This window comes from Marmota monax, unplaced genomic scaffold (genome assembly GCF_021218885.2).
Source record: "Marmota monax isolate L192 unplaced genomic scaffold, Marmota_monax_Labrador192_F-V1.1 WCK01_AAM20220418_F8-fsc00232, whole genome shotgun sequence".
Lineage (NCBI taxonomy): Eukaryota > Metazoa > Chordata > Mammalia > Rodentia > Sciuridae > Marmota > Marmota monax.
This window is the reverse complement of record NW_026695232.1, coordinates 2,349,908-2,367,177: the sequence shown is the minus strand read 5'-3', so window position 1 is coordinate 2,367,177 and position 17,270 is coordinate 2,349,908. Positions and strand designations below refer to the sequence as shown.

Sequence of the window (17,270 nt, the reverse complement as noted above, 5' to 3'; positions counted from 1 at the left end):
ATTTAGTCAAACTCTGTCTCAAAATAAAAAAATACATATATATAAAGGAGCCAGGTGTTCGGTGCATGTCTATATTATACCTAGGGACTCAGGAGGCCAAGACAAGAGATTATGAATTTGAGGCCAGCCTCACCAAGTTAGTGAGACCCTGTCTCAGAATAAAAAGAGATAGGGTACAGCTCAGTGGTAGAGTGCCCCTGAGTTCAATCCCCAATACAAAAAAAAAAAAAAAAAAAGAGGAAAAATTCACCAGGACAACTGCAGCAAATCTACAAATAGGGGGAATTTGCACTGTTTCAGTTTTCCCACCCTAGAATATGGTACTATTCTGTTTTATGACAGGAATTATTTTTTAAAAAAGCTACAGCTGATTTGTGTCATTGGCCCACAAGTAATTTTTATTTATTTATTTATTTATTTTTGGTACCAGGGATTGAACCCAGGGGCGCTTAACCACTGAGCCATATCTCCAGCCCTTATCTATATATTTTGAGGCAGGTTCTCGCTAAGTTGCTTTGGGTCTCACTAAACTGCTGAGGCTGGCTTACAAACTCACAATCCTCCTGCCTCAGCCTCCTGAGCTGCTGGGATTTCAGGCCTGTGCCACTGGGCCCTGCTTCACAAGTACTTAAAGAAAATTACAGTTCTAGTAAACCTGGAAAATCTTTCTCTCCTGGAAGATTTACAATGCACGTAATCCGTTAAAGTAGTTGTTGTAACTAATGTGGCTCCACTTGAGTCAAATTAACCAGATTAGATGTCTCAAGGTTCACAAGATCTAAGCCATGAATCTTTAGATGTGCTATTATTTTAGGTACTAACAGAGTTGTGGGCGTAGCTCAGCAGTAGAACACATACTTATGGAGGCCCTGGGTTCAATCCCCAGCACTGCAAAACCCAAACCAAAAACACTGGTAACAAATCACATAAATTACTTAGGTATAGTCTTACCAAAATGTTATACATGGCAAATCCTAATTATTCACAAACTCTGTAAGTCATCTACTTGCTAAACTTGTTTATAAACCCCAAATCAATACTTGCGGTGCTTTCAGACATGCATGGACACTTGCAGAGCAGCAAAGATTGTCACCTGACTTGCATCTCCCCAGAGGAGGTTGCCTTCTTGTTTTAGCTCTCACACTAGGCAAATGTCCTTTTCGTGGTCTTTTTAGAACTGTTTTATTTATTTATTTATTTTCAGTTCTGTTGTCTAAAATGGCCTCCAGGGGTAGTGGTAGCTGGTGTTCCTTGGTTCAAGAAGGCTGTGATGTGCCCTTCAAATAAAATAAGTATATCAGATAAATTTCCTTCAGGTATTAATTGGTGTATGCAATGGTCATAAGTCATTACTATATACTAGGTAAAGTGTCTTCAAACAGAAACACATAAAACAAAGTAATGAAAATGTTATGAGAGGCTTGCAGGAATCTACCCAGCAACAATGGTTCAATGTTCACTCTACCACTAAACTTTATAGCATGTTAACTGCTGTGAATACCAAGAATTAATTGTATTTGACAACTAGTAAGTTCACTCTCATTATATACTAATCTTCCCCACAATATGTGGAATATATAAACCAAATGTCACTTTCTGAAAGTCTGACATAGTAGCACACACCTATAATTCCAGTTACTTTAAAGGTTGAGGCAGAAGGATCACAAGTTCAAGATCAGCTTGGGCAACTTAGACCCTCTTTCAAAATAAAAATGGATAGGGGCTTGGGATGTAGCTCAGTTGTAGAGGACCTGGGCTCAATCCTAGAACTACAAAACTACAAAAAAAAAAAAAAAGCAAAACAAACCCCAAAGGGATAAGAAAACACAACTTTACTGAGCAAAAAGCTTATACAAGTAAACACCATAATTATGTTCCTGCATTTGCAGAATTTGTCTGGATCCACTGGAATTTCACATTAAATAATACAGAACAATATCAGACATTTTAATGTCTCTAGAAAATGTACATTATTGGTTTATAATAGGCATTATCTTAAGAAGTACTATCTAGGTTAGATGTTCAGGAATGAGCTTTTTATTAGCTGGTATCTGTTATAGAAGATTATGTAAATTTTGTTTGCTGACTATTTTATTACATTTCAAAATAGCCATCCTTGCAGAACTCAATTTTAATAAGGTAAAAGCTACTGTGAAATTTGATTTTCTGATATTTCTTGGGGCTTTCAGACCATACTTGTAATAAATCTTTACTTGAAAGGCTGAGGCAGGAAGATCAGAAACTCAAGTGTAGCCCAGGCAACTTGACAAAATCTTGTCTCAAAAAATAAAATGGGGCTGGGGTTGTAGCTCAGTGGTAGAGCACTTGCCTTACATTTGTGAGGCCCTGGGTTCGATCCACAGCACCACATAAAAATAAAGTCAAGGTACTGTATCCATCTACAACTAAAAAAGGGTACTAGGGATGTAGCTCAATGGCAGAGCACCACCAGGTTCAAGCCCCAGAACTGCAAAATAAAAATAAACTTATATTTCAAATATAAAATCCTGAGCCTTAGGTATCAGATGTGTACAAAATACAACATGGGCATAGCTCCGCCGTACAGCAAGTCTTGCCTTACACGCATAAGGCCCTGGGTTCAATCTCCAGCACAGGAAGGAGAAAAATAAAAGCAGCACTAAGATCATATATGCACCAGGCTTGGTGGCTAATTCCAGCTACCCCTGTAATCCCAGGGTGAGGCTCCTGGGAGGATTGCAAGTCAGAGGCTAGCCCGGGCAATTTAGCTAGCAGGATCTGTTTCAAGAAGAGTTGGGCCAGGCTCAGAAGCTTATACCTGAAATTCCAGTGGCTTGGGAAGCTGAGACAGGAGGCTGGCAACTTCAAAGTCAGCCTCAGCAATTTAGTGAGACCCTGTCTCAAAATTAAAAGTGCTGGGGATGTGGCTCAGTGGTAAATTGCCCCTGGGTTCAATCCCCAGTACCCCCCAAAAACACAAAAACAAATCAAAAAGCTGGGGATATAACTCAGTGGTAGAGCACTCCTGAGTTCAACCCCCATTACTGGGGGTGCAGGGGACAAGAGAGGCATGTTATACTTGATCTGTTTTCTGTAACATTGCTGAGCTTCCTTTAAATCAGTTCTAACAGTTTTTTCTTCACACAATTTGAGCCCTTTTACATAAAAATGAAACGATGACCTCTAGTGGAATAAGCTCAACCTAGTACCCACTGAGTTACTGTCTTACTGGACTTTATTTCATCCTGCAACATCCCAGACACATCTCTCAAAATAAAATTTATAATATGATATTCGATTAAAATCACAATAGGTTGCCAAGACATACTTATTTTTTAGTTGCAGTTGGACACAATACCTTTATTTTATTGATTTTTAAGTGGTGCTGAGGATCAAACCCAGGGCATCGCACGTGCTGGACAAGCGCTCTACCGCTGAGCCACAACCCTGGCCCGACATACTTTTTAAGTGGGTACAATATAAAATACTTTTTGGTCAGTTTCCAACTTTTTATTAACTTGTATTTAATATATGCTTCCCTTTGAGACCATAAGCTCCACAAAGGCAGGAGTCTTTTTTATTTGACCCTTTCAAATCTCTTCTCCATTCCCTTGCCATCTGCTTGGATACAATCAATAGGAGCACTGCCAGATCAGATGGTAAAGAATGACATCTAGGTATTTATTCTCCCAGGTTTTTTATTTTTTTTAATATGTGTGGTTCAGGGATTGAATCCAGGTGCACTTTACCACTGAGCCACATCCCTAGCCTCTTATTTGAGTCATGGTCTCACTAAGTTGTGGAAGCTGCCCTCAAACTTGCAATCCTTCTGCCTCAGCTTGCAGAATCAGAATTACAAACATGCACCACATCCAGCCCAGTTTAATTTACAAAAAAAAAAAAAAAATTGGTTCTGTTTATTCATACTGGTTCAATGTTAATACAGTTGTCCCTTGAATTGGATCCAGGATCCCCTGCAGACATTGGTGTGCTGGGGATTGAACCCAGGGCCCAATGTATGCTAGAGACATGCTCTACAACTGAGCTACTCATCCCAACCACTCATATACTTTAAATCATCTCTTCACTACTTCTATCTAATAAAATTCAAATGCTAAATAGTTGCTATGCCCTGTTAGGGGATGACAAGAAAAAAAAGTTGTTCAGTATAGACACAATTTTTTTCCAATTATTTTTGATCCTGGGTTGGTTGAATCCCCAGATATAGAACCCATGGATATGGAGGGCCAACCATATTTATTACTACTGAAATTAATGTAAGATGATTGTAGGGCTGGGATGTGGCCCAGTGGTATAGCTCTTGCCCCAAATGCATGAGGCCTTGGGTTCAACCTGTGGCACCACCACCACCACAAAAAAAGATCCTTTATTTTTTTTGCAGTATTGGCCATTGAAAACACAGGGGCTACTTAGCACTCGGCTCTCTCTCTCTATATATATATATATACACACACATATATTTTAGTTTTAGATGAACACAATGCCTTAATTTTTTATCTGGTACTGGGGATCAAAATCAGTGCCCCACACGTGAGGGAAGCGCTCTACTCTACTACTGAGCTACAACCTCAGCCCCCTTTTTGAGACAGGATCTCAACAAGTTGTCAAGGCTGGCTTTTAACTTGTAATCCTCCTAGCACAGCCTCCAGAGTAGCTGGCATTATAGGAATGAGCCTCCACACCCAGTTTCATTGGTCTTAATCATCATGAATTTGTGATAAAGCTGTCTGACCACAGCTGGAGTTATGATAAAATGATATGGTAACCTCAGTGACTGACAAACAATAGATGGAAATAATGGTAATAATAAGTATTTGAATTTACTTGATGGGAGAAAAAATAGATTTCCACAAGTTTTATACCAACTTCTTACACACACACAAACACCTCACTTTTACTCTCAATTCATGTAACTATTTAAAGTGGCTATATTAAGTAATAATCTTTGTAGAAAATTTTCTTATTTAAAATATTAAAACCCTGATATATATAAAAAATAATAAAAAAGATTAGCTCCCCTGCCATCCTGAATGTAAGTTTTTTCCTTAGCATATGAACAAATCATAGTAAGCTTTACAAGGAACTGTTATCTACTGAGACATATTTCCCTCTAAGTTTACTGAATTAAAATAATTATTTACAATCTTTATTAACAACTGGAGAGGGCTGGGGCTGTGGTTCAGTGGTAGAGTGCTTGCCTAGCATGGGTGAGGCACTGGGTTCAATCCGCAGCACCACATAAAAACAAATAAAGGTTAAGTTCTTTTAAAAAAAATTAGATTTTATTATCAAAAAGTTACTTTTCCTTTTGTTCTTAAAGGATGCCTTATAAAACTACTTGATAAAGGAGGCCCCTGATACTGACATTCCACACTGACAGATTCAACACTGCTCACAAATCTAGGGAACATTAGCTGGAATTTTAACTCAAGAAACCAATGACAACAAAATCAATGACTTTTGATTTAGATGACTATCATCGGAGGAGAGGAAAAATAATTTTAGATCCTCATTTCATAAGGACTTTCTTAAATGCCATGAATAACTTATTTGACCAACAGATAGGCTTCATGCAATAAAATCAGAGTAAAACAATAAAAGGCATATTCAATACATGTTAAATATATATATATATTCCATGCATATACACTGCGAAAAAAATTTTAGTTAAAAAAATTAAAGACTGAAAAAAAAAAAAAATTAAAGACTGGGGCTGCAGATGTAGCTAAGTGGTAGAGCACTTATCTAATGTGTGTAAAGCCCTGGGATTGATTCTCTAGCACCACAAAAACAAACTAATTTAAAGACTAATCATTTAAAAATGAAATTGCTTAGTTTTCACTGTTAATTTCATGAATGTACAGGAAACAACTGGAATTTTAATTTGATATAGTCAACAGACAACTCTGTCCCACACTTATGTTTATTAAAAACTGACAAACAAACAAAACCTGTACAAAAAAATCTCAAAGTCATTTATCACTTTCAAACAGTAATCAAGAGACACATTATCGCCTAGGGCCCCCTCTTCCTCTTCCACGGCCGCGTCCTCTTCCTCTACCTCGGCCTCGGCCTCTTCCTGCAACTGAGGGAAAAGAAAAGCAAGGTAAATTGTCTTTTGGTCACCACAAAAAGCATTTACATACAAGCCTCCCACAACTTTATAGCCCTTTTTTGTTCCTGCTGTTGCAGTTTAGTACTGAGAAACATATGTAGATGAGATTATAGGCATGCACCACCATACCCAGCGACCCCCTTCCCCTCTTCTTTTTTTAGTTGCAGATGAGCACAATACCTTCATTTTATTTATTTATTTATTTTTATGTGGTGCTGAGGATTAAACCCAGTGCCTCATATTAAGTGAGGCAAGTGCTCTACGGACCAGCCATAACCCAAGCCCTCTTCCCCTCTTTTTGAGACAGTCTTGCTAAATTGCTCAGGCTGGCTTTGAATCTGTGATCCTTCTGCCTCAACCCCAAGCTGTTGGGATTACACTGTAATCACAACTTACAACCAGGCCCAACTTCTTTTACAGCAGCTATAGGAAAGAAAACTCAGCTTCTCTCAAAATGTGTTAAACTTCAAAGCAAATGCCCCCTTCATCATGCAGAATGAAGAACTGCTGGTGCAAAGACAGTTATATTTGTTTTACTTGAATTTACCATGAAAATTGTCAAGTTTAAAAGTATTTTTCTTTATATCTTATTTTCACAACAAAAGGAAACAAATGATTTGGACCCCATAGAAGACTGAAGAGATATCAAAATAGTAGAACGTATCAGTGGAACAGATCATGAAAACCTTGTCAGATTTTTGGTTACTCACTATACTCCAACTATGTTAATTCAAAGCCAAGAAAATTTAAACATACTACATCAAATAACAATCTCATAACTTTAGAATCTTAGAAGTCCAATCATAATCTTCCACTTGAATTCATATAGCAATATCCTTGACACCTGGTCACTGTAACCCTAGCTGAATATCACAGTGACAGAGGACTTGTCATACAAATACGCTTATTTTATCTTTAGACAGTAATATTAGAAATACCTGACATGGATTGCATTCCAAAATTTTTAGAATCATTGCACTGATTCTAGTCATACACACTGATTCAAAGCATTAAGGAGTAAGTCTTCTGTTAAAGTAATGCAGATCAACCAGATTTATCTCCAATTCTTTCTGAAATACTATTCATGATAGAAAAGGAGAGCTGGGCATGCAGCTCAGTAGCTGAACCCCAGCACCACACACATGCAAAAAAAAAAAAAAAAAAAAGAAAAGCAGAAAAAACACAGTGGATTAAAGACTTCAAAAAATGTTTAGTCAGAAAGTAGATGGAACAGTAAATTCCGCCCTCCCATCCCCAAGCTTGGGACTCAAAGCCGGGACCTTATATATGTTAGGTAAGTCCTATACTATTGAGCTACATCACCAGGCCTCTGTAAATGTTTAGTAAAGGAAATGACTTCTGAAAAACCTAGGACCTGGGAAGGAGGAGATGAGATGATTTGAAGTAGGGGGCTGAAAACAAACAAACAAAAATTGGTACTCTTCCTGTGAATCAGTCAGACTGGAACTCCTCTTCCTCATCCTGGAAAGCTAATCATTATTTCCCTGACAGGTAAGTAGGAAAGAAAAGGCAGAATAAATCTCTTTTGAGATCAGAAGACTTCAGATTCAAAAATACTTGCTAAGTAGAGAGCACAGGACTGAGAGGGAGAAGAGGGTTTAAAAAAAGTTTTTTTAAGGTATGTGTTACAACCAAATGGTTTTTAAAAATTTTTTAACCAAAAGACAAGAGAATAGGAAACTTAACCACATTTGTATTAAGACTACTACTTTTGGGGGGCTCAGTAGCACAGCGCTTACCTAACATGTGTGAGGCACAGGGTTCGGTCCTTAGCACCAAATAAATAAAATAGTTATCCATCTACAACTAATAAAAAATTTAAAAAAAAAAAGACCACTACTTTTATATTTTTAAACTTTTATGAGACTCTTATTTCAGCTATAGGTATAAGCAAGTCAAGATGCAAAATATATTTCTGTGGGTACAGAGCAAAAAAGTCTCAAAGTCACTATATTAAATGAATATCTACAAAACACCCAGCCCTATTTCTATAAAGCTGGCTGAAGATACTTATCCCAAGGAAGCAGAGCTGAGAAAAACAGCACTACAAAAGACTTTGAGATCCTGAAATTTTGGATCTCCTAGTGAAGAACGCATTTACTTTGGGACAACTTCACAATGAGACCCACTAGTCGAGAAGTCCAACCGTGTCATGCCTGTAACTGCAGAGACTTGGGAGGCTGCCAGACTGGGAAACTTAGCAAGACTGTTTCTAAATAAAATATAAAAAAGGACTGGAGATGTGGAACAGTGGTTAAGTGCCCCTAGCTTCAATCCCTAGTACTCCCCACCCCAAATAAATAAGGAAATAGGGCTAGGATGTAGCTCAATGATAGAGTGCCTCTGGGTTCAATCCCCAGTACTGGAAAAGACAAAGAGAGACACACACAGACACGCAGATAGATACCCAGAAACACACAGAGAAACAGAGAGATCTAACAATGTCAAATACAGAATAAAACTTTAAAAAAAGCAAAACTAAGATTAACCTTACCAGAAAAAAAAAAAAAAAAAAAGCACTACATCCACAAAATAACAAGATTCTATGAAAAATGATTAAGGGAGGATGCTTGAAAAGGTCAAGAACAGTTCTCAGGGGCCGAGGTTGTGGCTCAGTGGTAGAGCACTTGCCTAGCATATGTGAGGCCCTGGGTTTGACTCTCAACACCAGATATAAATAAATAAAATAAAGGTCCACTGAAAACTAAAAACTACAAATAAATAAATAAATAAAATTTAAAAATAAGAACATTTCTCAGAAAATAAATAAAAAAGGCAAAGAAAAAACAAGAGAGAAAAAATAAGAATTAGAGAATCAGCTGGGCATGTTGGCACATGCCTATAATCCCAGAGGTTCAGGCGGTCGAGATAGGAAGATCACTAGTTCAAAGCCAGCCTCAGCACAGGGAAAGAAGCTAAGCAACTCAGTAAGACCCTGTCTCTAAATAAAATACAAAACAGAGCTGGGATGTGTCTTACTGATGGAGTGCTTCTGAGTTCCATCCCCAGTACCAAAAAAGAGAGAATCAGCCAGAAGCCAGCATGGTGGCACACATATGTAATCTAGCGGGAGGCTGAGGCAGGAGGATTGCAAGTTTTAGGACAACCTCAGCAACTTAGTGAAGCCCTGTCTCAAAATAAAAAAGGGCTGGGAATGTAGCTAGATAGTGAAATGTCCTGGGTTAAATTCCCCTGTAGCACCAAAACCCAAACCAAACCAAAACTGTCAGAAGTGGTTTTTGTTTTTGGTGGTTCCAAAGTAGGAATATGAGAATGAGCAAAAGGAAAGAAATTATGGAAGTTTAACTAGCAAGTTTTCTTAACTATTAGGGACAAGCACCTAGGACAACAACAGAGGAGAAAAAACAAAGAAGGGGGATTCTATGCAAAGTCATTAAGGTATTTTAAAATATCAGGCATAAAGTCAATCTCCAAATCTTCTAGTGTGAAGAGATCAGGCCATGCACAAAGGTACAAGATATTAAAAGAGCAATAATCTTTTAAATAATAACACCAAGAGCTATAATAAATACTATATGCACTCATTGCAAATACAGGAAACTTTGAACCACATACAAACAAAACAACAACAACAACAACAAAACCACCTGTGTTCACAAATGTTGTATTTGGAATAGTGCATTAGGATTTAAAACAGCATACTAAAACATTTATAATCCTTCAAACTTACCAGCTTCCCTTTTCTTAGATTTCACCTTAGGTTCAACATCCACAAGTAGTGTATCCAGAGGTAAGCTGTCTGGCAGAATAAAGTATCGAATGTTATTTCCCCGAATACTCAATGTTTCCAGCTGTACAGGTTCTCTGTTCTTCAGGGTCATTTTCACAGCTTTAAGATGTGTGTTCATGCTGACATCTACACCTAAAGTAGAAAAAAAGCATAGTCATTATTATTAGCACAATAATTAAGGCAACCAATTAATTTGTCAAGCGACAGTTAATACTGTACTGTAAGAGCACATCTGTTTTGCAGTGTTTCTCGACAGAATTTAGCACACGTGCAATGAGTACATTAGGGAATTACGCCAATGTAAATCAGCCATCTTTCCTTCAGTGAGATTTTTCCCTAGCCATACTACTGTTTTACACAGCTAGGTATGCTTATAGAAGTGAATATAGCAAGCCCTAGAGGGCCCTGATTGTTACATATGTCCATTTACGCCTTGTATTCTTCTCCTATTCCAAGTTTGAAAGGTGCTTATTGGCAGTTCTCTGTCTTTGTAACTTACATACACCACATGCCACAACTATTCTCATCTTTGTTTTGAAAATAAAGTCCTATAGAGTCTACAGTATTTTTTATTATTACTAGGAACTTAAGATTATCTTTTTAACTGTTTTTGTTTGTTTGTTGCAGTGCTAGGGATCAAACCTAGGGCCTTATGCACACTAATCAGTGTTCTACCACTGAATTACAGCCCCAGCTCTTGACTATATTTTTAAAAAAGATCATCAATGCTTTTGATTACAAAGTTTCAAAATTTTTGAGTGTTCTTTCCCAACCTATTTTTCTCAGTAAGCCATTATTTTTAGTATGAGACTTTGTAAAACACAAAACAAGGTTTTTCAGAATGAATATATGGCATTATAGCAGAAACACCTGATTATTGATGCCTTTATGAAATTATATTTGAACAAATGGGATAACCAAAGACCTACCTAATTTCTTGCCTTAGAAAGCTAAGATCAGAAAACAACAGAAGTCTCTCAACTTTTCCAAAACTGCCTAATTTTTTTCAGTATTACTGATCCTATCCTCCTCCTTTCCAGTGAGAAGAACAAGACTTCTTTTTTTTCCTGAAATTAATATACTCATAATACATTCTATTTTCTTGAACACCTTGATCCATGCAGGGGGAGGGGGAAAATGAATAAACTCTGTCTACATTACAGGAAGCACATCATAAGTCATTTTAATTTAATCCCAACTATTTTTATGGTAAAGTATGACTGTCCCTGTTGTGGTGACTAAATAAATATGTATTATTTACGTTCGTATGTATTCGTATATGATACAAGAAACTTTTAACAGTGGTTTGTCGGTGTGGAGAGAAAAGTTGTAGATGGATACAACATAACAACTTTATTTTATTTTTATGTGGTGTTGAGGATTGAACCAAGTTTCTTACAAGTGCTAGGTAAGCACTCTACCATTGAGCTACAACTCCAGCCTGGGAATAGGATTCTTAACCAAATTTGCTCCCTCAACTTATTATAACTGTCCCCACCGCTGGGACATTCATTCATTTATTTTATTTTGTTGGGAGGGGGGTAACCAGGGATTGAACTTAGGGGCACTCAACCACTGAACCACATCTCCAACCCTATTTTGTATTTTATTTAGAGACAGGGTCTCACTGAGTTGCTTAAAGCCTTGCTGTTGCTGAGGCTAGCTTTGAACCTGGAATCCTCTTGTGGCAGCCTCCTAAATCACTGGTATTACAGGTGTTTGTCACTGCACCCAGCAGGACATCCATTTATTAAGTGCCTATTATATATTAGATAAAACTTGCATTATATTATTTAGGTTATGACTTCCACCACTAGATTCTGGTTCCAACGAGGGAAGAACATTGTCTCCTCCATAATACCTAAAACAGTGCTCTGAGGGAACAGACTGAATCACTACTTATGAAATTTCTGGGGCTGGGGATGTAGCTCAGTGGTAGAGCACTTGCCTAGCATGTGCAAGACCCTGGGTTCAATCCCCAATGCTGCAAAAATTAACAGTAATGCATGAGTTTGGGATAAGGCTCAGTAGTATATGCTTGTCTAGTATATAGGAGGCCCTGGGTTCAACCTCCAGCAACACACTCGAAACTACTTTTGGGGTGAAAGGGGGTGCGCCAAGGGGGTATAGGGAGTGGAGGAGGTTGGAGAGGGACTGGGAATGGCCAGGGGCCCCTTAACAATGAGTTACATCCCCAGTCCTTTTTATTTTTAAAATTTTGAGACCGTGATCTCACTAATTTTTGCTTAGGGACTCATTAAGTTGCCGAGGCTTGGTCTAGAACTTACAATCTTCCTGTCTCAAGCCTCCAGAGTTACTGGGATTACAGGTATGCACTATTGCACTGGGGTAGTTGCAGAATTTCAACAGGACAGCAATTAAACTTTCGCAGTATGATCTAAGACTATATTACAACCTTATATTGTTTTTATTTTTCAAAGAGAGAGTTAGAGAGAGAGAGAGAATTTTTTAATATTTATTTTCTAGTTTTCGGCAGACACAACATCTTTGTTTGTATGTGGTGCTGAGGATTGAACCCAGGCCGCACGCATGCCAGGCAAGCGTGCTACCGCTTGAGCCACATCCCCAGCCCCCCTTATACTGTTTTAATTTCCTTCCATAGCAACTTGTAAAGTTGTAATATGATCACCAGTAATGTCAGTTTAATACTTTACATTTTTCTTGATTTACTCAGATACAAATATAAAATTTCAGTATTTTAGAGAATGGAAACATATGCTCCAAGAGTATTGTCTTTCATTTGGCCCATCAATTCTTTTGAAAACTCTGCAATTTGGGGGCTGGGGATATACCTTAGTAGTGTACTTGCCTAGCATGTGGGAGGCCCTGGGTTCAATCCCCAACATAGCAAAAATAATTAAAAAAAGAGAGAAAGAAATAAATTCTGCAAAATTTTGGAAAACCTACTGTGAGCAAACAAAATACTCCAAAATATTATGTGAATACTACTTGCCTTATGTAGATCAAGTTAAGGTTTCCTAACACCCCCCTCATTGTCCACATATTTTTTACACAACATAATGAGACAGGGAAACTCCACACTCCATCCTCAAAAATGTTACAATCTAACAGGGAACACAATCCCAATGAAAATAAAAGCTCTATAATATATTCTGAAAGAAACATTCAATACAGAAGAACACACACAAATAAAGTCAGAAAAGCAAGAAAACGGGATACCTGAGGAATTCAGTTTGGTTGTAGCATAAGTGCCTTTAAGGTAAGGCCACGTAAGGTCAATTAAATAATTTACTCACAAAAAATTGCAGATCTATACTAGAACTAGGACAATGTTCATTAAGAAACCAAAAAAGAATTGTGGTCTGCAAGCAGAGATTTTTTTTTTTTTGGGGGGGGGGACCTAAATGAAAAGAAGTGTCTAAATTTAAATATTCCAACTGTTTCCATACCTGTAATTGTTCCATGGACCTGTGTTCCATTCTTCAATTCAATGGTTACAGTTTCATGACTCAATTTCATCAAAAATCTATGGAAAATAGGAATAAAACCATTAATTTTTACCTTTAACACTTCAAAAGCCTATCTATAGAGCTGAAAGGATAAAATTACCTGATGCTGAAAATCTGCTAAATGCTATTCACATTAATTTCTATTAGTAATCTGTGTAACATTTTTAGCTTTCCCTGAACTATACCCTCAATACTTACAAAGAATAATGTTAGCATCCTAACACAAACTGTTATTTGCATTGGGCACATAGCACACATCTATAATCCAGGTGACTCAGGAGGCCGAAGCAGGAGGAACACGAGTTTGAGGCCAGCCTCAGCAACTTAGTGAGTTCCTATCTCAAAATAAAAAATAAAAAGGGCTGAGGATGTAGTTCAGTGTTAAAGTTCTCTGGTTTATATCAACAGTACCAAAATTTTTTTAAGAAATTAAAATTAATTCATGATAGCTGGGCACAGTGGCACAGGCCTAAAGTCCCAGTTTCTTGGGAATTGAGGCAGGAGGATTGCAAGTTTAAGGCCAGATTGGGAACTGGGAAGAGACCCTGTCTCAAAATAAAAAAGGATGGAAACATGCTCAGTGGTAAAGTGTCCAAGGAGGGGTAAAAATCATGAGACCAATGGAGAAGTGAAAAAGTGCTGAACATTATTAGTCATTAGGAAAATGCAAATTAAAAGGAGATACCTGTACACACCCAATGAACAAAATTAAAAAGACTGACAACAACAAATGCTGATGAGGATGAAGGGCAAATAGAACACATTACAAAAAATGGTACAATCACTTTGGAAAACAGTCAAACAGCTTCTTGATAATTGGCAAAACTAGAAGTTTATCAGACATCAGGAAGATCAGGAGAAAAGTAATCAATCTCCCCCTCAGTTATGAAAACGATGAGGAAAAAAATGATGGTCCCAACTGAGGTACAGAACAGAATACATTCTATAGTAAGAAGAAATTTCATTTCTATATTGTACCAAAGATACAAAACAAGATTAAGCATAACCATTAAAAATGATGCTTTGGGGGCGGGGCACAGTGGCATGCACCTGTAATCCCAGCAGCTTGGGAGGCTGAGGCAGGAGAGTTCAAAGCCAGCCTCAGTAAAAGTGAAGCACTAAGCAACTCAGTGAGACCCTGTCTCTAAATAAAACAAACAAGGACTGGGGATGTGGTTCAGTGGTTGAGTGTCCCTGAGTTCAATCCCCAGTACCAAAAAGAATTGGTGGTGGAGGGGGGATGGAGAATTTATATATTTGCGGCCTTGGGTTAAGTAGAGGGAAGTGAAGAGAGTGAAGAGAATCTGATCTGGGGTTATGAAGGATAGTAGAATGAACTGGACATTATACCCTAGGCATCATGTACAACCAGAAGAATGAGAAGTTATACTCCATTTATGTATGGTGTTGTCAAAATGCATTCTACTGTCATGTACAACTAAATAGAGCAAATTAAAGTAAAATAAACTGAAAAAAAAGTTACATGAAAATCCCATCATAACAACATCTTTAAATGAGAACTGAATCAAAAAGTATACTACTGAAAGTTAATTTTAAAAGATTATGATTTAGACTAGCAGGTATGAACAAATTCTGAAACTTTCTACTCAATATTATAGTTCAAATAAAAATTGAATGGGGCTGCGGGAAACTATGAGGAAGACCCTGAAACTTAATCTTAATTGCCTCCTCTACAAATTGCCCCCCCAACACAAAATTCCACAGAATCTTGTTATTTCAAACACAGAAACTGCCTATTCATTTGTCTTCACGACTACACATAATGCTCCAAAATGGCAGATATGCTGCTTTTTAAATTCTATCACCTACGGGCTGGGTTTGTGGCTCGGTGGTAGAGTGCTCGCCTAGCATGCTTGAGGCACTGAGTTCGATCCTCAGCACCACATAAATGTAAAATAAGGGTACTGTGTCCCTTAAAACTAAAAAATAAATATTTAAATTCTATTACCCATGTACAGTGTAACAGGTGCCCAATAACTAATCGAGGACAACAATCTTTGACTTAACAAAATAGAAACTAGCTAAATAATTATAATTGCTGAATTTGCAACTTATTTGCAACTCTCTGCTCCTATGTTCCAGGCCTCCAAGTCTTCAGTAGACTCAACTGACACAGTGACAGAAAACACGGGAGAAATATCTGAAAAATATCTTTATAGTCAGCCACAATTAAAACGATGACTCTATACTGGGAAAATCCTCATAAATCAAAACCGTATCCTAAATGAGAAATAATCTAGAGACTGTAAAAAATGTTTAAAGTCGCAAATTTATGAATTAGTTCCTCTTTGACTTGCACATAGGTGTCGTTGTTTCCAGTTAGCCTCATGCAGCTTCTAAGCTACTGGAACCAAGCACTCACTGCAAAGTGGTTACTAACCGAAAGCGAACTTGGACGTCAGGCGTTTAAGGCCTCTACACACTAGATGACAAGAAACGGCTAGGCCTTCACACTCACCTACTGGAAGACACGCTGGGTCCGGGTGCGACCCAGACTCCAGCACCCTCGGCGCCGCCAATATGGGCGCGGGAGGGGCGGGCGCCAGAGGCCGTTAGCAGGCCGCACGCACGCGGTTTCCCGCCTCGGAGCAGCCCAGCTTCTGAGCCCAGCCCAAATCCTCCCTTCACGGTCCCACCTCGCTTGGTCACATCCTCACCTCACGAGCTTCATCGTAGCGGCGCTGTTACCTCCTCGGTCCGATAGTGCACAATATCAGACAAGCGAAGACCCACCAACTAAGAGTTATGAATGGCCGGAAACGCCTACTCCGGAGGCTCCGGACGTAAAGAGCGCGCGGAACCCTGAAGCGTACGGCGGAAACCCCAAGGCCGTGCTGGGCCACACTCCCTTCCGGCCGCGAGGAGCCCGACGGCGGCCCCTGGCGACTGGAGGACTGCTTTTACGGCTGTTGTGGGCGTGAGGCTGGTTTAGGAGGAAGTTTTCTCCTAGTAGGTCTGTCGCCTTCAGCTGGCCTCACAGCAGGGCGCGGTGACTAAGCACGGAATATAATTTCCTCTGAACGAAGAAAATTTCTAAGGGAAGCCCAAAGGATAATTCTAACTCGGTTCCAACAGCAGGAACCTTAGCATTCCTTAATGTATTTGAAGAAAGTCAAAACTTTTAGCTTGTTAATTGCATTTTAAGTTCTGAGCTCCAAAACAGAACGTTCTACTTTCATCTTACCATTTCCGCACCATTTAATTCAAACACTCTGCTTTTGAAACACCTTCTTCTCTTGACTGCCAGGATGCCAACACACCTGGTTTTCTCACTAACTTATTTTTAGGGCTCCTTCCATGGCTCATTCTTCTCTGTGGAACCATTACCCACTGGAGTGCTTGGGGTCTAACTGCTGTAGTCTTTTTGTGGATACTTTTCTGATAAGTGATCTCCAAAATTATGGCTTTAATTTGTATCTGTAGACGGGTTTGGTCTCAGTAATTTAGCAGGACCCTCAGCAAGTGAACAAGAACTTGTCTCAAAATAAAAATAAAAGGGGCTTGGGGACATAGCTTAGAGATTAAAGCACCCCTATGTTCAATCCCCAGTAGTAAAAAAAAAAGTGTATCTCTTGTCTGGACTGTATCTTCAATCACCAGAACTCTGAAATTTTAATGTGCATAGATTAAAATTTTAAATGGATATTTAAAAATGTAAATCCTGATTCACTTGTCCTGGGGCCTGAAATTCTGCATTTTTAACAAGTATTTAGTTGAGGAAGATGCCCCTAGTCCATGGACTGCAATATCAGTATCATGGCTGGAATGAATATTTGTGTCTGCCTTCTCTACATCTATCTCTTCTTTTCCCAAAAGTTCCTCTTATTTTTCTGGCTATTCATGTGGTCCTGTGGGAGCTGACTCTATCCTT

At 38.5% G+C, this 17,270-nt stretch overlaps 1 protein-coding gene across 1 annotated transcript; it reads right to left on the bottom strand.

Annotated features, from left to right (window-relative positions):
- Window positions 1-5,909: 5,909 nt before the first annotated feature.
- Window positions 5,910-16,209, bottom strand: Snrpd1 (small nuclear ribonucleoprotein D1 polypeptide). Its single transcript, XM_046438541.2, has 4 exons — window positions 16,057-16,209; window positions 13,319-13,395; window positions 9,828-10,019; window positions 5,910-6,085 (listed from the first exon to the last, which is right to left on the bottom strand). The coding sequence occupies exons 1-4, from the start codon at window positions 16,068-16,070 to the stop codon at window positions 6,009-6,011; spliced, it is 360 nt and encodes a 119-aa protein (XP_046294497.1). The 5' UTR covers window positions 16,071-16,209; the 3' UTR covers window positions 5,910-6,008.
- Window positions 16,210-17,270: the final 1,061 nt, after the last annotated feature.